This window comes from Colius striatus, chromosome 13 (assembly GCF_028858725.1).
Source record: "Colius striatus isolate bColStr4 chromosome 13, bColStr4.1.hap1, whole genome shotgun sequence".
Classification (NCBI taxonomy): domain Eukaryota; kingdom Metazoa; phylum Chordata; class Aves; order Coliiformes; family Coliidae; genus Colius; species Colius striatus.
The window spans coordinates 7,885,079-7,903,993 of record NC_084771.1 but is presented as its reverse complement, the minus strand read 5'-3'; the positions used below and the strand labels follow the sequence as shown (position 1 = coordinate 7,903,993).

The 18,915-nt window shown below is 59.6% G+C and overlaps 3 protein-coding genes across 5 annotated transcripts; 1 reads left to right on the top strand and 2 right to left on the bottom strand.

Moving 5' to 3' along the window:
* The first annotated feature begins 2,206 nt into the window (after positions 1-2,206).
* P2RY4 (pyrimidinergic receptor P2Y4) lies at positions 2,207-3,295 on the top strand. The gene has a single exon (XM_062006606.1). It carries the CDS (start codon positions 2,207-2,209, stop codon positions 3,293-3,295), a length of 1,089 nt encoding a protein of 362 aa, XP_061862590.1.
* Positions 2,379-8,989, bottom strand: LOC133626580 (diacylglycerol O-acyltransferase 2-like). Of its 3 annotated transcripts, XM_062006603.1 has the most exons (9): positions 8,950-8,989; positions 7,256-7,384; positions 7,076-7,183; positions 6,767-6,837; positions 6,464-6,668; positions 5,816-5,990; positions 5,527-5,729; positions 5,276-5,390; positions 2,379-2,421 (listed from the first exon to the last, which is right to left on the bottom strand). In XM_062006603.1, the coding sequence occupies exons 1-9, from the start codon at positions 8,987-8,989 to the stop codon at positions 2,379-2,381; spliced, it is 1,089 nt and encodes a 362-aa protein (XP_061862587.1). The 3 variants fall into 3 exon arrangements, with proteins under 3 accessions (XP_061862587.1, XP_061862588.1, XP_061862589.1); XM_062006604.1 differs by lacking the exon at positions 2,379-2,421 and having other exon boundaries at positions 5,236-5,390; XM_062006605.1 differs by lacking the exons at positions 2,379-2,421; positions 8,950-8,989 and having other exon boundaries at positions 5,236-5,390; positions 7,282-7,402.
* Positions 8,990-10,870: 1,881 nt separating this feature from the next.
* Positions 10,871-15,880, bottom strand: IGBP1 (immunoglobulin binding protein 1). Its single transcript, XM_062006518.1, has 6 exons — positions 15,607-15,880; positions 15,173-15,478; positions 14,175-14,370; positions 13,208-13,293; positions 12,190-12,302; positions 10,871-11,384 (listed from the first exon to the last, which is right to left on the bottom strand). Exons 1-6 carry the CDS (start codon positions 15,795-15,797, stop codon positions 11,236-11,238), a joined length of 1,041 nt encoding a protein of 346 aa, XP_061862502.1. The 5' UTR covers positions 15,798-15,880; the 3' UTR covers positions 10,871-11,235.
* Positions 15,881-18,915: the final 3,035 nt, after the last annotated feature.

Genomic DNA, 18,915 nt, shown 5'->3' with positions numbered 1-18,915 from the left:
TCACTGAACCACGCAGTGCCTCCAGTCCGGTTGGGTTCAAGGCTTCATGCTCACTTGCACTCAGAGGTTGACAACGTGTGTGAGGAGGAAAGGCTGCAGGACCTGGGGCTGTTCAGCCTGGAGAAGGGAAGCCTGAGGGGGGAAGCTCATCAATGCTGATCAGTCCCTAAAAGGTGGATGTCAGGAGGATAGGGGCACCCTTTTATCTGTAGTGCCCAGTGACAGGACACGGGCTGATGGACATCAGCTGGAACACAAAACGTTCCACTGGCACAGGAGGAGAAAGTCCTTTGGTGTTGAGGTGAGGGAGCCCTGGCCCAGGCTGCCCAGGGAGGGTGTGGAGGCTCCTTCTCAGGAGGTTTCCAACCCCACCTGGACACGTTCCTGTGTCCCCTGAGCGAGGGGAACCTGCTTGAGCAGGGGGTTGCGCTGGAGCAGCTCTGCAGGGCCCTTCCAACCACTATCATTCCATAGAATTACAAGTAGGAAACGCATCTCCTGGTGCCTCCTGTCCTCAGCAGCACCGTGGCTCTGGCAGATGCAGTTGCTGGACTGGGAGCAGTATGACCAGTATGGGACCTGCTGGTACCAGCACTTGGAGGCTCACATTTTCCCTCCTGGGTCTGGAAAAAAATGAGAGCAAATTCTTCCCACGGTTAATGTTTGATCAAGATCTGCCTGTTGCTCTCTGAACTCATTCCTGTAATAAAGCCACACAGGTGCCTGCACTGTAGGGTGTCTGAGGTGACTCTCAAGCTGTGGCTCAGCCCACAACTCAAACAGAGAGCATGGAGGTGTGTGTGGGCTGGGGGGGCCGTCCCATGGGCACCTGCCTGCCCATCTGCCTGCTGATTCATTTATGATCATCTCTGCAAACACTGAGGTGTCTCTCCCGGCGAGGCTCTGCAGGAGGATGGAGCACAGCTGAGCTGAGCCCACGGATCCACCCCACAGGATGTTCCTGCTGACAGCTCTTGCCACGAGAGGCACATCTGCGTGGGGAGGGCAAGGGGCAAACAGGAGGGGTATGAGGGAGCCAAGGGATGAAGGAGCCTGAGAGGATGCAGCCTTCCACCTCGTACCACCAAGACCAGCATCCTGCTAATGTGCATCACCATTCCCCCTGAGCCCCAAATCCTCCTCCAGCCTGGGGCCCAGTCCCTCCTGGGTGAACTCCAGCACTCCCGTCAGACACGGTTTTGGCTGCACCCCTGTTTCTGCCAGCAGCAGGGCAGATGCTCCTGCTCCCAGGTCACATACCTGATCACTCATCCTCAACTGGCAAAAGTGGCCTCTCTGAAATCACTTTACCGGGGACAGCAACAGGCTTGGAGGGGCCAAGGCACAGGTAGCTTTTGCCAGTCTTGTGCTGGACACCACAACGGTGCCAAAAGCTCCTTCTTCCCTCTGGAGGAGTGAGCTCTGAACCCCGAGAGGCTAAAATGACCCCCTGACAGCTCACCCAGGAGCCCAGTTTGCCAGGAGGATGCAGATCCCAGGCTTTGATCCTAACACTGCGAGAAGGGAGAAGTTCTGCCTGCGTTGTGAGCTTACACTGCCTCGAACTGGGACTTGGCTCCACTGCAGCCCCTCTCCGCAGAGCTTAGATCATCCCTCTCCTGTGGAGAATACCCAGCAGCTGGGGGCCCCTGGCTGCCCAGGGATGCTCTCTCCCCAAGGCTCCTTTAACAGCCCCCTGAGGATTTCTCCAGGCCACACTGTCCCCGCAGACAAGCCTTTCTTCTCCTCCCGCCTTTCTTCTGTCAAGGAGCCCCGTGGGACGGAGCAGCATTGTCAGGACGGTGCCAATTAGGCTGAGCTGGCTTCCAAGAGGCTGCTGTGGCAGCGGCCGGGGGCTGCTGTGGCTCACAGAGGCCTCATTGTTCGCGGCGCCGTGGGGCCGGTACAGCCCTGTGTCCCAGGCACGCTCCCCGGCCCCGCGCGCGTCTGGCTGGGCTCAGGCGCGGTGTCAGCGCGGGGGCTGCGGGGAGAGGCAGGGGGGAGGTTTGTCAAAGCCTCCCTCGGCTCCCTGCCAGGCCCCAGCGCCAAGCTGAGAAAAAGCAGAGAGCCATCAAAGCGGCCCGAGCTCCTGGGGGGGCTGAATCTGGCATCTTTGGCTCCCTTCCACGCTCTGTGCCTGACAATGGCCGGGAGCAGCGACTAACGTGCTGTCATTAACTGCTCCCCTAGATCTGGCTCGGACAACATGGCCACTTCAGGGAGGACGTTCCCAGTTGCCCTGTGGACATCGACTCCGACTCCCTGGCCGGGAGGAAACACCACAGCTGTGGAAGAGGAGAAGTGCGTCTTCGACGAGGAGTTCAAGTTCATCCTGCTGCCCATCTCCTACGGCTTCGTGTTCGTGGTGGGGCTGCCCCTCAACTCCTGGGCCCTGTGGATATTCGTCTCCAGGATGAGGCCCTGGAACGCCACCACCACCTACATGTTCAACCTGGCCGTCTCCGACACACTCTACGTCCTCTCCCTCCCCACCCTGGTCTACTATTACGCCGACCGCAACAACTGGCCCTTCGGGGAGGGGCTCTGCAAGATTGTGCGCTTCCTCTTCTACGCCAACCTCTACAGCAGCATCCTGCTCCTGACCTGCATCAGCGTCCACCGCTACATGGGCATCTGCCACCCCATCCGCTCCCTCAAGTGGGCGAAGACCAAGCACGCCCGCTTCATCTGCGTGGGGGCCTGGCTCATCGTCACCGTCTGCCTCATCCCCAACCTCGTCTTTGTCACCACCAGCATCAAGGACAACACCACCCTGTGCCACGACACCACCAAGCCCGAGGAGTTCGACCACTACGTGCACTACAGCTCCTCCGTCATGGCCCTCCTCTTCGGGGTGCCCTTCCTGGTGATAGTGCTGTGCTACTGCCTGATGGCCAAGAGACTCTGCAAGCCCAGCTTCCCGAGCCCCAGCACCCGCACGCCCTCCTACAAGAAGCGCTCCATCAAGATGATCATCATCGTGCTCACCGTCTTCGCCATCTGCTTCGTGCCCTTCCACGTCACCCGCACCCTCTACTACACCTCCCGCTACTTCCAGGCCACCTGCCACACCCTCAACATCGTCAACTTCACCTACAAGATCACTCGGCCCCTGGCCAGCATCAACAGCTGCCTCGACCCCATCTTGTACTTCATGGCTGGGGACAAGTACCGGGGGCGGCTGCGCCGGGGACCCGGCCAGCGCCTGCGGCCCGTGCCCACGTGCGAGCTGGCCCTGGTGTCTCCCTCCATGGACAACCTCACGAGTGGCAGCCACAGTGCCAGTGACAGCTGAGGGACAGGGACAGCACGGAGAGAAGCTGCTGCTGAGGGGTGTCGCAGCAGCCTTGGCCCTGGGCTCTGCGGGCCGCAGCCCCTCTGGGCTCTGTGTGGGCACCTTGGCACCCCCACGTCCCCAAACCTGCTCCTGCGCCCCTCCAGCCTCAGCAGGGACAGAGACCACAGGGCTGAGGGCCAGCAGCCATGGGGCTTGTCCCAGCCCTGCCCTGGCATGCGGTGGGAGGAGGGTGCTGGTGGCCCTCAGGGTAGGACGGCTGCTGGGCACCCCCTGGGACGGGAAGGACGATGAGAGAGCCGTTTTGGGGAGGCATCCTGTCCCAGAGCCCTCCTGGGGACACGTGAGAGCTGACAGGTCACTGAGGAGAAGCACCTGGCCTGTCCCTGGGCACACGTAGCCCTCCCAGCAGCCGGGGGGGCAACTGGGCCGAAATCAGGACCGAACTGAAGCCAGGCTCACTGTCAGCCTGGCACGGGGCCATGGAGATGTTGGCACAGGGCACTTGCTGCCCAGCACCCACTGATAAAGCCCCTTCCCTTTTCTCTCTGCTCACGCCTGTTTGTTCCCCAAGCTGAAGGAGCAGGACCAAGGTGCCCACTGCTGTCGCAGGCTTTGGGAGCAGGCAGCAGCCCCCCGGCCACCCCAGCGCCCGTGCTGGGGCAGGTTGGAGGGAGGGGCTGGAGCTGGGGCAGGACAGTCCCTGGGAATCTGCCTTTACTGCTGTTTGCTTTCTAAATGTTTACCCAGCCCTTTTGTTTGACCAAGTCTCTGTGCAGAGGGGCAGAGCAGAGATGGCTATCAGCACTGGCACCTCCCACGCCAGCCTGGCCAGGGGGCCACGGGGCTGTCTCCACCACGGGAAGCCTCAAGAGGGACTGTTGCCCCTCACGAGCCCTGCCAGGACATGCCAAGGGCACCATCAGGGTATCAGCCCCCCACCACGGCCACAGCATCAGCCACACACAGCCTCATCCTCCCAGCAGCTGCTCAGGCCCCCAGGATGCCACATGCCAGCCCCACAGACCCAGAGCACCCCACACTGGTCCCCAGAGAGCCTCTCACTCACCCCTGTGCCAGGAGCAGAGACAGGAGGAATCCTCCCTCCCAAGCCCAGGGACACCAGTCAGAGCAGTTGCTGCCCATCACCTCCCATTATATCTGATGGATCCAGGTGAGCCCAGGAGGTGCTCAGCTGCACCTGAGCAGTGCCAAGGTCTCCATCAAGCACAGCCCCAAGTGCAGAGGTGTGCCAGGGAAGGGACACGGGTGGGTGACAGGACCATATACAGGCAGCAGCGAGAGGGGGGGAAATCTTTATCTGGTACAGCAGCAGAAGAGGCTCATCAGGGGTCAGAAGGACACCCCCTCCCTTGCCCAGGGCCACACAGTCCTGTCTGAGGCCACTTCCATGGCACTCATGTCACCAAGACTGTCCCCTCTCAAGCCCAAGGCTGGGATGTCTCCCCAGCCTGGTCCCATTTGTCAGCAGGGGGCCACCCCAAAAAGCCCATCTAGTTCCCCTCTCCCATGACACCCCCTCCCTCAGTTCATGGTGTCCTGGTTACATGGGGGGGGGGACTGTGCCCATCACTGGCCCTGAAGCCTTGCACCAGTTCCCCCCGCCATCAGCCCCATGTCCTCAGGGGACGGCCATGTCACCCAGAGCCCCTTCAAACACCTTTCAAGGGGGACCCTTTCCCAACCTCCCCCCTCCCCTCACTCCCTCATCTCCTCCCACTTCCCACTCAGGTTTTTCAGCTGGAGGAGCAGAGGGCCAGAGTAGGGGCCATGCCCCGTGTGTCCCCTGTGCCAGGCTAGCTGAAATCCACCCCCCCAAAGCGCCAGGTGCCCTCGTGAGCCGGGCTCTGGCTGAAATTCCCCCTCCAGGAGCCAAGTGTCCCAGTGAGCTGAGGCCTGGCCGCTGGCACGGGCCGCGCTCACAGGATGTGCAGCTCATCCGTGTCCGACAGCCCGTACTTGGTCTTGTTGTCGTGGAAGAGCTTGAGCAAGGAGCGGACGTACATCTCGTGGTACATGTCCACGGTCTCGCTGCTCGGGTTCTCAATCTTGGGCACGGTCACGGGCTCCCCCACTGCGGGAGGGGAGGAGGGTCGGGCCGGCCCTGGAGCTGGCCACCGCCTTTCCACACCAGCCATTATCGGGGCTTCTCCCCCTCCTCTGCCCCTCCACCTTGTGGGGTCCCCTCCATGCCGGTGGGAGATGCTCACCCACAGTGGTGATCGGTCTGGGGTAGGGGAGGAAGCCTCGGGACTGGATGGAGGTGAGGCCCCGGCCGTAGAAGACGCAGGGAGCGAAGCCCATCAGCTTCTGGAAGCGCCGCTGGACACTCCTCATCCAGCTGCCCTCCTCAAACACCACCTGACGGAACAGGTCGTTCTCCCCGAAGGAGAAGGAGGGGACGAGGGAGGCCCTGCGGAAGGACACAGCGGGCGGTGACGCCGTGCCAGTGCTGCGGTGGTGGCGGCAGTGCCCCGGCCCACTGGTGCCGTGACCCACCCGTGCTCCAGGGCCATGCGGACGAAGCCTTTGCGCTTCCTGAGGATGAGGGTGGTGACACCAGGGCGGCAGGACAGCGACTCAGCCGCGCCACCGATCACGATGGCCACGGCGTTGCCGGTGCCGTTGTGGGACAGCAGGTACCCGATGGCGCGGCGAGTCACCGGGCACAGGCCTGCGGAGCAGCGCAATGCGGCCGCTCACCCCACGGCCCGGCACAGCGGCACCCGGGGGCCACCGAGCCCAGTCTGGGGACCACCGAGCCCGGGGCAGCGGGACGGGACGGTGCAACGGCTCCCCCTGATGCGGAGAGTGCAGGGGAGAGACAGGGACCCCCGGGACGGGAGAGGCCAGGAAAGGTGCAGGAAGGGTGCGGGAAAGCTGTGGGCAGAGTGGGGAAAGGTGCGGTAAAGGTGTGGGCACAGCACAGCCCCTGCCCTGCCCGCGCCAGGGCAGCAGAGACCCTCAGTCCCAGGTTTCCCAAGGGTGGGGTTGGGCAGTGGGGAACCCCCTGGTGCCCCCGATCCGTGGGTGTTTTCCCCTCCGTGCTCCGGTGGCAGCAGAGGTGGGCAGGAGCGGGATGGGCAGGGGCTGGCTGTGCCCTCGGGCTGCCCAGGAGGGCTGAGGAGGGGGCCCAGGGACACCCACCCCCGCTCATCAGGTACTCCCTGAAGACAGGCAGGCGGAAGTTGCCGGCCAGAGTGGTGAGGAAGGGCCGGATGCCCGGGAACATGTCCCCGAAGCCCGTGGAGCCCGTGATGAAGTTGCAGAAGGCCCCGACGCAGAGGATGCCGTGGGGGTGGGAGCCGATGATGTAGTTGTGGCTGGGGGACAGGTCGTGCGTCTTCACCAGCTGCAGGGACATAAGGGTGGCACGTCCTCCCGGGTGGTACCAGCACGCCCTGCCTGCAGGCCCAGCCCAGCCCGGCCCCACCGCTCCCCACACCGTACCTTCACTGGGAAATAATCCCGAAAGTGCCTCCAGACGGGCCATTGCCGCAGGCACGGCAGCCTCCTGCCACCTGCCAACGGGCACGGGGGGTCATGCCCACCCCTGTGGGCAGCAGGACCCGGGGGGAGCCCCCCACCGACCTGCTACAGCCCTCTCCCCACCGTGACGGCAATGGGGGAGAGGAGGAATGGAGCAGGTGGGCCGCGGTGCTCCCCGTTTGCCACGCTGGGACAGACCCAGAGACGGGGGCACCCCGCAGCCCGTCCTGCTGCGGAGCTGGAGGAAGGGGTGACCGCCCCCATCCCCACCTCTCTCTGGTGTGTCCCAGTCGAAGATGACCCAGGCCAGGTAGAGCGCGGAGATGGGCCAGAAGCTGGTGAACACCAGGTAGACGAGGAGGAGGAGGCTGACGGTTCCTGCGGGAGGCGGGGAGGGGTGAGCGGGCACGTGCCCATCCCACCAAGCCCCCCTTGCAGCCCCCTACTCACCCAGCAGCAGGAAGCTGAGCACCCACTGCAGGACGGCCAGCAGCTGGAGGCAGGAGCGGACGTCTGGCTGCGAGGGCCAGGGCCCGGCCAGCAGTGTGCGCAGGGCGGGCTGGAGGCTGGCACGGCTGCCTGCAGGGATGGAGGCATGGGCTGCACCCAGCTGCTGCGGGCAAAGCTGGGGGCTGGGCTGGGGTACGGCAGGGGATGGGGAGGACGAGGTGGTTGGGTGAGGAGGGGTGGGATGAGGGGGGGATGTGCATCCCCAGAGAGCTTTGCACACCGGAGTACTCTGCAGCTCCCTGACAGGAGGCTGGAGTGAGGCGAGTGGCAGCCTCTTCTCTGATAATGAGAGACAGGACAAGAGGAAACAGCATCAAGTTGCCCCAGGGGAGGTTGAGGCTGGAGCTGAGGCAGAATTGTTTCACTGAGAGGGGTGTCAGCCCCTGTGCCAGGCTGCCCAGGGAGCTGGGGGAGTGCCCAGTCCTGGAGGGATCCCAAAGCCATGGAGCTGAGGTGCTGAGGCTGTGGGTCAGTGGTGGGCTTGGCAGGGTGAGGGCAGGGCTGGGACTGCGGCAGCTCCAAGGGCTTTCCCAGCCAAAACAACTCTGTGACTCTGTGACCGTGCCAGGAGGTGTCTGGGTAGCCCAGTGCCAGGGAGGCGCAGGGCAGCACTGGCCCCCCAGCAAGTGCCAGGGACAGCAGCCAGGAGCTGCCTGTTCCCCCACTGCCCCCTTCCCTCCAGCCAACCTTGGTGAACCATTAACAGCCCCAGGCTGGGTGCCAGGATCCAAATTCCACACACAGCCCCATCCCTCCTCCAGCAAAGGGGCCCGAGGCGCCGGTGCCATCCACACGGCTCCCGGCCAAAGGTCTGTCCCCAGCTGAGACCACCCGGCACACAGAGCTCTCAGCTCCCGTGTCACAGGGGCCTTGGTTTCTTGGGAAAATAACCCCAAAGCAGTGTGCTGGGCAGACAGAGATGCTCAGGGTAAGACAGGAGCAGCTCAGTCCCCACAACTCCCTGGTTAGGTGACCCTCAGGTCCCCAGCACAACCCCCGAGTCAGGGGAGAACCCCCAAGCCCTGCTTTGGCTGACTGGTGGAGGTTCATCTCATCCCAGCTTGATGCAAACCACGAATGGGATAACTGGAATAGATTAAGCTCTGGAGCCCTCAGCAGCACTGAAGGATGGTTCTCGCTGTCCCTGAGCAGTGTGCTGTGCTGTAAGGGATCCCATCCCCAGCAGCCCATCTGCCCACACTGCCCGGCCCTTCCCCGCTTCCCAAAGCCCCAGAAGATGAAGATGCAAAGCTCTGCCCTAAGCAAACTTGTGCCTGCCAAAGAGCTGCTTTTTCTTTAGTTGTCCTTGTCTAGCTGTTCCCTCAAGCACCCCAGGGGTGTCCAGGCTGCAGGCAGAAAACGGCCCCATTGGCAGCCACAGGAGCCCCTGCAGAGCTTCAGGCTCGGTGAGGGAAGGCAAAGGGCAATTTGCAGCTCTCTGCAGCTTCTCACAGGAGCAACGTTACCAAACACATCGTCTTTTCCTCTGCTGCTGCTCTCCCCAAAGTGCTCCCACCAGCTCCCTTTCCCCTAAGCCCTCTGAAGCCCATCCAGGATGGTGACCACCAGCAGTCCCGGCCTGAGCAGCGCAGAGCACCCAGAGACCACTCAGACGCCCATGGGAGCTCTCTTACCGCTGAGGTGCTGTGAGCAGGCTGCGATGATCGTTTTCATGGTGAGCAGGTGCTGGACAGCTTCTGCAGCTTCAAAGGTGAGTTTGGAAAGAGCAGGCGGGCGACTGATTGATTGTGTGAGCAGCTGACCCGAGGTGAGCTGGTCCCTGCCAAGGGGAGCCAGCCCCTGCGGCCCCACACAGCCAGGACAAGCAGCTGTGGCCCTTGGGAGGGTGAGGAGCTGTGCCCAGGGCTGAGAAGCTGTGCCTGTAGCTGAGGAGCTGTGCCCAAGGAGCTATGCCTGTAGCTGAGGAGCTGTGCCCAAGGAGCTGTGCTTGTAGCTGAGGAGCTGTGCCCAGGGCTGAGGAGCTGTGCCCAAGGAGCTGTGCTTGTAGCTGAGGAGCTGTGCCCAGGGCTGAGGAGCTGTGCCCAAGGAGCTGTGCTTGTAGCTGAGGAGCTGTGCCCAGGGCTGAGGAGCTGTGCCCAAGGAGCTGTGCTTGTAGCTGAGGAGCTGTGCCCAGGGCTGAGGAGCAGCCGCCACTCCCCGTCCAGGCCCCGCTGCTGGCCCCGGCTCTGCTTCCCCCAGCAATGGCACTGTCCTTGCTCTGGGTGTTTCACAAACCCCTGTCCTGCTCTCCCACTGTGCTACTACCCTGCAGAGCTGCCCAAAAACGTCACCTCGTGGCATGGTGCCCACAGGAGGGTTCCCACTCTCAGCCCTGTCCCCTCCACTCCCAACCCCCTGAGCAGCACTTGGAGCAGCTGGCCCTGGGGGCTGGGCCCCTGCTAGCCCCTGGATCAGAGCCTGCTAGCCCAGGAGGCCAAAGCTCTGCTGGCAGAGGACTGGGGAGGGGAAAAGAAGAAGAAAAGGAAACAAGAGTAGCCCCAAGATGGAGCTTCTGGCTGGGGCAGCCAACATCAAACATGGGCAGAGGACAAACACACCCAGAGCACTGAATGGCTGGCTCAGGCAAAAAACACCTTTCACGGGAGAGGTTTGGAACCCACAAAACCCCAAAATCTGCTGTTGTAGGTTGTAGAGACTCAAGGCAAAAAGGGCCCAGAAGTCTCACAGGTGTAGATCAGTCAAGAGGGGCTGAGGTAGCTCCCTATAAACCATCCAGGGTCTCCTGCAGCCCAGCTGCCCTCTCAGCTGCACCTGAACCTTGTAACAGGTGGGCAAATCTCCAAACTCCCTCAGGCAGCTGCTGTGCACGGAGGTCAGGGAGCACCCCATGACACCAAATTCAAAGTGGTGAAGGTCTGGTGCCTGCTCCAGGCACCACCTCACAGTGACACAGGGACTTTGGGTGGCTTTCAGCCCAACCTGTGTCAGGGTTGGAACAAGGGCTGCAGCTCCACACTCTCACTTGGTGACACACTGGATATGGCACAGCAGTCCTGCCCTCTCTCCTCGCTCTCACTCCAGGGTTAGTGCCAGCAGGTACCTCAACTGGCTCCAGAGGAATACAGAGGAGGTTCTGGGCCTCCAGGGTGACTCCCTCAGTAGATGTCAGCACACACCAACACCCAGCGTGGTACCAAGCGAAGGAGCCCATGGGGCTAGAGGAGGGCACACACCACACTGCACCCCCACCCCACAGCCCCCCTGCACCAAGCAGAAGCACAGACACTTCCAGTAAGGCACTGGGGCTCTGCTGAGCAGCACCACATCAAGGCACTGCCTTTGAAATATCTGATCCACTTGACACAAAGGTTCCCCAAGAGGAAGGCACAGCTGGACAGGCCCAGGAGGCTGTGCAGGATCTCCCTGCCCAGGACAGGGCTGCACCACCTCCTGCTGTGTCCAGGAGCCCTGGCCCGTACAACTGACCATCTAACACGGCCTGTTTCCCACCCCCAGCTCCCTTGGTGGCTGGACACAGGCCTGACAGCCTTGCTTAGCCCAGGAGGAAGAGCAAGGGATGTTCCCAGCCAGAACTAGGCAGCACAGGAGATTTTATTTGTCTTAAAATAGAATTAAAAATAAATACATCCACCCACAATACAAAGAGCAGGTTCCAAACTGATGGAGGTCTGTTTGCAGGACTTGCCCTGCCTGGGAGAGCAGAGGCAGCCTGACCCCTCAGGGGCAGCTCCCTGCCAGGAGCTCGCGCTGCCGCGGCCACAGCGCCCAGGCTGCCGCTCCCTGGGAACCAAAGCAAACTGGCACCTTGACTCCTTGGCCTCAGGCACCTCCTGGACTCCACAGCCACCTCTGTGTATGTACAGGGGATTTCCTCCCAGCCGGCTGGGACACAGACAGCTCTCATGGCGGCTCCAGGCCCTGCTCCCTGCACGGCCGCGTCAGCCCATGTTCTGCCGGTTGCCGTAGCCTCTGGGGTGGGTGTCCTTCCACTCATCCCACTCACGAGCTTTTTGAAGAGCCTCCTCATCATCCTCTTCCTCTTTTTTCTCCTGCTGCTGCTTCTGCAGATCTTCATCGCTTCCACCTGCTGAAGGTGGGGAACAGGAGTGAGGGGCAGTGGGAGATGAGGAGCTGGTCCAGGCAGAACGCAGGAACTGCCACGCGGCAGCCCAGCAACCTGCTTATTCTCCCAGCCTAATGAAGCCAGCTCTTCCTCAGTCAGTGAGTGCTTTGCACCACCAACACAGCCTCCTCAGAGAATCCCAGCATGGTGTGGGTGGGAAGGGCCCTGCAGAGCTGCTCCAGCCCCAGCCCCTGCTAAAGCAGGTTCCCCTGGCTCAGGGGGCACAGGAACGTGTCCAGGTGGGGTTGGTAACCTCCTGACAAGGAGCCTCCACACCCTCCCTGGGCAGCCTGGGCCAGGGCTCCCTCATCCCTTGGGTAAAGAAGTTTTTCCCTGTGTTTAAGTGGAACTTTTTGTGTTCCAGCTTGTGTCCATCAGCCCTTGTCCTGTCACTGGGCATGACAGAAAAAAGTGTCACCCCATCCTCCTGACATCCAGCCTTTAGGGACTGATGAGATCCCCCTGAGCTCAGGCTTCTCTTCTCCAGGCTGAACAGCCCCAGGTCCCTCAGCCTTTCCTCCTCACACACATGTTCCAGCCCCTCAGCATCCTGGTGTCCCTGCACTGGCCTCTCTCCAGCAGTTCCCTGTTTCTGGAACTGGGGAGCTCAGACTGGACCCAGGACTCGAGATGAGGGCCCAGCAGGGCAGAGCAGAGGGGAAACAGAACCTCCCTCCACCTGCTGCCCACACTCTCAAGAGACTTGAGTCCTCCTCCCTCAAGAGACTTCCCAATCTCTGCACTGCAGTCCTTGCCCTGCCCCTGGTACCTGCTGCTCTCTGAGGTGTGCTCTGGTTGGACACCACCCCGTGCCTCCTGCGCTGCTCGTACCAGTCATCCACGGTCAGCGTGGGCAGCGCGGGGTACCCGGCCCCAAACACTCTGCAGGGACAGACAGACAAAGGTGGCACTTCCCATCACTGTGAGTGAGCAGAAACAGACACAGCTGTGCCCACAGCCGCTCCCCAGCCCATTTCACTGACAGCACCAGGCCCGAGAACAAGTGTATTCCTGCAGCCTGAGCCCCAGAGGCAGTTGCAGAGCTCGTCCAGCTCGGTGAGGGGAGGGCTGCTTGAGTCCAAGGGCCCTGAATCCCTTCTCCAAAGGAGAGCACTCTGTGCTGGCACAGCTTGCAGGGAGGCCCCTTTGGAGGGCTTGGCTCAGCAGATACATGGAAGGCTCAGGGCAAATAATGTCACAAACATGGCAAGAAAACTTGTCTCTCCCGTTTCATCCTTGAGCTGCCACGAGCCTTGCAAGAATCTCACTGACACAAAGGGTTCAGGTACTGCAGGGAAAGCCTTACAGGTAAAAACTGTATCATTGCCACTGATGATTCTCTGGCAAGGGGCACATCTTCCCAGCCCCCTGGATTGCTTCTCTGAACTCAAATCATCCAGAGTTCACGTTAGACTAAGAGACCACATGTGCCTGTCACTGCTGAGCTCTTACAGGCTGAAGAAGAGGCAGGTAAGGCTCTCCTCTCTGCAGCTTACCCACCAGCAAGCATGAGGCCTGGAAACAGACTCCTCTTTGCTTAAGACTCCCTCCTCTTCTGCCACCCAAGAGGAGGAAACAGCATTAGCCAAGACCCTGGTCACAGAAGGAATCAGAGGGAGCTCAAGCAAAGTATCAGACGTTCCCCCATCCCCCGTCACACACAGACACACATGTGCCATCCTGAGGCTGCCCCAGCCACTGCTCTGCTGCACCTGAGAGTGTCTTTGGCTCAGCAGGAGAACACAGCACTGCCTGGAACTGGATCTAAAGAAACAGAAGCCACATACTTAGCCTGAGCAGCATCCCGGGTGAGAATGAAAGGCTTGAGTGGAGCTCTGGCTTGCCGAGAGGCACCGTGGGGCGCAGCTGAGGGCTGAAGATGCAGACAAGAGTCAGCAGGTAATCAGACAGGTGAGAATCCCCCTCCCTGCTTCCCACCCAAACAAGGGATTCAACAAGGGAGAAACGTCTCTGCTTGCAAAGAAATGTCTCAAGATGGACAATTCAGGCCTTAAACTGCCTGAACATCATGAACTCCACCTGTGAGCTCCTACAAAGCACTTCTCTTTGTGCCTGTGCTCAAAGCAGAAAGCTGACAGCTAAGCCAGACCAGCTCAGACCAAAGCATGAGATACAGGTTCTTCCTCTCAAGGATCAACCACAGCTCATTTGGGAGCAGAGCTCACCATTCCCATTAGTACTGCCCAGGGCACTGTATAGCCCTGCAGTGCCAGTAAGGAACTGCCCAAACCAGCTGTGTCAGCCAAAACTGGGTCTTTATTTCTGGACAGGCATTTGAGGTGGTAAAATAAAGCACAGAAACACTATTCCAGGCAGGAACTGCAGGTCTGTGAGAAGCCTTATCACTCAGAATGGGCACTTCTTTAACCTGTAACATCTGGATGTGCTGTACACCAGAAGAGGTTTGAAAGAGATCACAAGGGGCTGCTTCTAATTGGCAAATGCACTCATTTTAGAGTCAAGGGTCTGGCAGAGCCCAGCAACATGGAGAAAGGCCTTTGCACATGACCTGGTTCAGCTCTGGTATTGCAGGCTCTAGCATCTCACAAGCCATGGCTGTCTAGAATACATGGCAGCAGCAGGGAGCCTCTACTCCAAAAGCCCATCTGCTTGTGCTGTGACTAAGCTCAGCTACAGGTGAGGATTCACAGGACTGCACAGATGTGACCCTGAGCTGCTCTGGCTGGGCTTCACTTACCCCGAACAGTACCTGCAGTTCAAGAGATCTCATACCTGTTTTGCTGTGCCCCTGCTCCTCAAGATGACCATCTCTTGGTCGATGCTCTCCACCTCCTCCAGGCTGGTGTTGATCCACTTCTGGATCTGCAGGATGTAGAATTCCCGGATCTGATCCTCATCTGCTTGCTCACTCTCCACAAAGGTTGCCAGAGAGGCCAACCTGTTCTCCAGTTCCTTCTTCTGCTTGTATCTGTCTCAAAGAGAACGAAATCAAGATCATTAAATAGCCTTTCTCTACTCCAGCTCACAGTTCCTCTCTCTTGCAGTCCAGAGCTGCCCCCTGGCCTAGCCCCTGGAAGTGCTTCTCAGAGCTGCAGCTGCTGACCACTGCTCGTTAGGGTATGGAAATCTCAGCTACTCATAAAGCTCCTCCTGCCTTGGACAAATTTCTGTGTGTCTGTTCTGTGCTCCATTCGTTTCCCAACAGAGTGAGAGTCCTGGAGAAGCACAGCAGAGACTTACAGGACTGTACTTGTCGAGAAGAGGAGGAGCACTGGCAGCACTAGCTCACGCTGGCTGTCATTTACTGGTGATCTCTAACAAAATGCGAGCAAGAGGCAAAACATGAAACAGGGGGATCCATTTCCCACCTCACCCAGCTGACAACTGAAGGGCTCAGACAACTGAAAACTAAAGAAAGCAGAAGAGTCCCAATCTGCTCAGAAAAAGGCCCTGAAGGACACAGGCATGCAGCACCAAAGCCTCTTGCTCCCATCTTCCCCATCACTCCCATCTGCTCTGCCCTGCTGAGGCCTCATCTGGAGTCCTGTGTCCAGTTCAGGGCTCCCCAGTTACACAGGGACAGGGAACTGCTGGAGAGAGGCCAGGGCAGGGCCACCAAGATGCTGAGGGGATGGGACATGTGTGTGAGGAGGAAAGACCTGAGGCTGTTCAACTGGAGAAGAGAAGGCTGAGGGGGAAATTCTCTCCCAACTGCCCTTGCCTGTACAACCCGTGCTGCCTGAGGCTCTCACCTGGAGGCAAGCTCCTACCTCTCGATCTTGGCTTGCCGGCTCGCCGCCATGGCCACCAGGTTGGGCTGGGCCGCGGGGCCTCCCGGCGACGGGCTCCCGGCCTCTTCCTCCGCTGTGGGGCTGGTGGCGGGGGGCAGGGAGAAGCTGCCCAGCCCGTAGCTGCTGCACAGCTTGAGGAAGCGCCAGAACTGCTGCCGAGCGCTCTCCAGGTGCTCCATCCTCCGGCTCTGATCCACCTGCTTCAGCGTCAGGGCCCCCAGCAAGGCGGGCAGCAGCACGTACTTCAGGTCGGCCGAGGCGATCTCCTCCAGCTCCTCGTTGTCGCTGCGAGGGGAAGAGATGAGCGTTCCCGGCTCGGCTCCGCTGCGGCGGCTGCCGGGGAGGCGGCGGGAGCTCCGGGGTGACCTCGCCGTGTGCCCGTCCCGCCGGGCCCATCCCTCCCCTCAGCTCACCTGAACAGCTCCAGCTGCTCCACCATGGCGGCCGCCCGCCGCAGCGCGTCCAGGCCCTGCCGCACCTTCTCCTGCACGGCCGGGGCTCCCGAGGACGGCTCGCTGCCGCTCTCCACCTCCTCCCACAGCCGCCGGCCCGCCGCCAGCAGCTCCGCCAGCCGCGGCCCCCCGCCCGGGCCCTCCGCCATCATGGGCCGGGAAACGGCCGCCCAACCGCTTCCGGGGCGGCCGCCCGCGCCCGCGGCCCGCCCGACAGCTTGGTGAGGGCAGGGGGACGGCGTCAGGACGGGGCCGCCATGTGGGTGAGGGCGGCAAAGGCGCCCGAGGGCGGAGCCGCCATGTCGGTGAGGGCGGAGCCGCCATATCGGTGAGGGCGGCAAAGGCGCCTGAGGGCGGAGCCGCCATCTTTGTAGGGGCGGGCTCAAAGAGTCTTTTCCCCAACCAAATCGATTCTGGGGCTATTCTGCGCCAGATATTCCTTGTCTGTATTGTTAAGAAGGCTGTTGTTAGAAAAGTACACAATTACCATTCTTTGAGCAAGGATATCCCGGAACAGTTGGGCCTGGAAGAGGCTTTCAGGATGCTTTAAGGATGTTTTGTATCTCTTGCCAAAAGAAAACCCAAGGTTCACGTATCCTCAGCTGAACCACCCTCAGTATAACACTAAAGTCACGCCCACAGCTCAAAAAGACCCCTGCCCAGGTGAAGACCCGTCTGCTGAACATGCTTAGTGGTAAAGAGCTGCTGCAAGCAATATTATAATTGTATGTAATTACTGACTGGATGTGAAATGTTCCAAGGCTGCAGCTTTTTTGTGTAAGCACCAGGTGGGGGATCTTGTCAGGTGTGTTTGATTTGTGGGAGACCACGGAAGAAAGCCCTGGTGACTGTGAAAGCCTGAAAAGAAATGGCCAGTGTGTGGGTGTGACTGTTGGCCAGCGGCACACTGGGCTACCACAGCTCTGGGGAAGGTGTGCTGGTCATGGGGCTCGGCCACGGAGCCAAAATCAGATAGCTAGATAAAAGGACAGGGAGTGTGCACCTGGGAGCGAGAGCGGTGAGGACAGGGTTGTCTTCTGCTCTTGTGAGAGCCCGGGTGATATTAAGCCTTGGGTTGAGCCCAGGCTGGAGCCTGAGAGCAAAGCTTGACAGGGAATGCTGGCAGTGTGCGATGCACAGCAGCATTCTGCTACGTTTGATTTCCGAAGAACAGGACTTTTCTTGTCTCTGTATTCTTTTTAGACCAAAATTAAGACAAGCAGCCTTCCTCATTTATCTTTGATTTGGCTCCTAAGTCCTTATGATATCTCTGAAACAGGCACAAGGCAGGTAAGGGTTAAAGCTGGCCTTTTAGGAGCTGATGTTGGTCCCTTAGGAGGAAGTAATCGTCCTGCATGTGAGAAACATATAAGGTGTCATCATATTTAAGGGCAGGCTGGAAGCCCTCAGCCACCCAGAGTGAGTCAGTTTACTACTGACTCTGTTTGTTTTCTCCCTAGCTCTGTGGGACAGCTTGATAAAAAGTTACTTATAAAACCCAAAGATCTGTGGGTTTAGGCTGCCATTCCCTGAGCACCGCTGTGGTGTCACTCTCCTGTCACCCTCCCTCCGTGTGACTGCTCTGCTCAGCCAGAGCTGTGCCAAGAGCTGGCTCCCTCCTGCACGCCAGGCAGGAGCTGAGGAGCAGCGCTGTGTGGGAAAGTTAATTAGGATAATGATTGGAAGTGGCACGGGGCCAGGAACATAACAGCTGTTTGTTCTTCGCTAGCAGAAGATGCTTTGGCGTCTCCAACAGGTCGCAATCAGTTCACTTTCACCAGAGCAATCCCCTTCTTACAGACTGGTTACAAGCTACAGTAAACCTGTCACATCCTCACCCCCTGTGACTGCTGCACTTTAAAGGACCAGAGCACTAGAGACTGCTAAAGCAAACTCCTCTGGTGCACTAACGTTTGTGTTACCCAGAGTCTCTCTGAGCAGTTCCCAGATCACCCTTCCACAGGGTATCTCTGATTAATCTTTAACAAACATCTCCTTAGGGTGTTCTCCTCTGAGGACATCAGCTCCCAGAGCAGGCCAGGCAGCTTTACAGCCTTGCTCCCCAAGGAAGGGGAAAGAGGCTGATGACAGAGCAGGAGAGCTCAGCCCACCTCCCCTCCCCTCAAACACCACGGGGTAGGAGAGGCAGTTTTGACCCAGATTGTCAGGGGCAGCACATTATCCCAGGGCACCAGACAGGGTAGACCCAGAGAATATTAACCTGTGTGAGGCTGCTTCCCTCAAGGTGGAGAAGGCTTTGTCTCTAACAGCCAAGTGGATCCGCTGGCTGGAAGCTCTTGAATCTCCTGGATGGAAGTTAATCAGCCTTGTTTTCACTCTGCTCTCACAGCTGGTCAACAGTAGGTCTCATTTACACTGGGGGAGCATGAAATCAGTAAGGGATAGTGACCAGAGTCACCCATCTCTGGTGTTCAGCTCCAGCATGGCACACTGCAGGCACCCACAAGTGTTGCTCTCCTCTTGGCAGGGCATGGCTTCTCAGGCTGTCCCTTCTAATTACAGACCTAATGTTCTCAACACAGAGAAAGAAGAAAGGATCCATTGGAAGGCAATAATTACCCTGCAAGTCCCCGTCCACACCAAAATCAGCCTCAAGCTGGAGACTACAGGAATAGTAGCTGTGATTAGCCCCACTGCATGTGAAAAGGGGGAGTTCCCCAAGCTTAGCCAAGCCAGGGATCAGTCTCTCCCACTCCCCAGTTGTGCCACTCTCTCTCTGTGTGATGTCTAAGTTTCAACTCCCAGATGTGAAAGGTGCCCCTATGCTTTGCGTTACGTGGGTAGTAACCCCCCTCCCCAGTGGGCTGCATCCAACACACGTGTGGAACACTGGCCATGCAGCGTGTCTATCCAGCGTGTCCCAGGAGCTCCAGCACAGCCTCTCCTCATGCCTGGGTCTTGTGGTGTGGCAGTGGGGACATCAGCCATCCCAAAGGCCAAAGCAACAGCCCCTGAATATTGACAGCAGTACAGAGGCTGAGCAACAGCTTCTGAAGGGCACAGGCAGGTGGAGATGCTGCCCCACAGTCCAGCCCCAGCTGCAGTCCAGGGCTGCAGGGGAGAGATACCCCAAGGGGTTCCCCTCCTGGAACAAGTTATGCAGCATCCCTCAATGGATAGAGAAATCAAAGGCAGGGTGGGAGGGGAAGCAATACTTTAGCAGCAAAGTCAAAAGAGCTGATGAAAATCAGTCGCCTTTCTCCAGACTTCATTGTCTGCACCAGCCCAGGCAGCCGGGAACAATCACGT

Excerpts from the sequence above, each read along its gene's own strand:
- P2RY4 (XM_062006606.1), top strand. The coding sequence starts at position 2,207 with ATGGCCACTTCAGGGAGGACGTTCCCAGTTGCCCTGTGGACATCGACT.
- LOC133626580 (XM_062006603.1), bottom strand. The coding sequence starts at position 8,989 with ATGAAAACGATCATCGCAGCCTGCTCACAGCACCTCAGCG. Across the intron at positions 7,184-7,255 it reads GCTCAGCTTCCTGCTGCTGG|GAACCGTCAGCCTCCTCCTC; the intron begins GTGAGTAGGGGG and ends CGCCTCCCGCAG. Across the intron at positions 5,991-6,463 it reads GGAGTACCTGATGAGCGGGG|GCCTGTGCCCGGTGACTCGC; the intron begins GTGGGTGTCCCT and ends GCTGCTCCGCAG.
- IGBP1 (XM_062006518.1), bottom strand. The coding sequence starts at position 15,797 with ATGATGGCGGAGGGCCCGGGCGGGGGGCCGCGGCTGGCGGAGCTGCTG. Across the intron at positions 15,479-15,606 it reads GAGCAGCTGGAGCTGTTCAG|CGACAACGAGGAGCTGGAGG; the intron begins GTGAGCTGAGGG and ends TTCCCCTCGCAG. Across the intron at positions 13,294-14,174 it reads GCAGGGGCACAGCAAAACAG|CCCTCAGCTGCGCCCCACGG; the intron begins GTATGAGATCTC and ends CTGCATCTTCAG.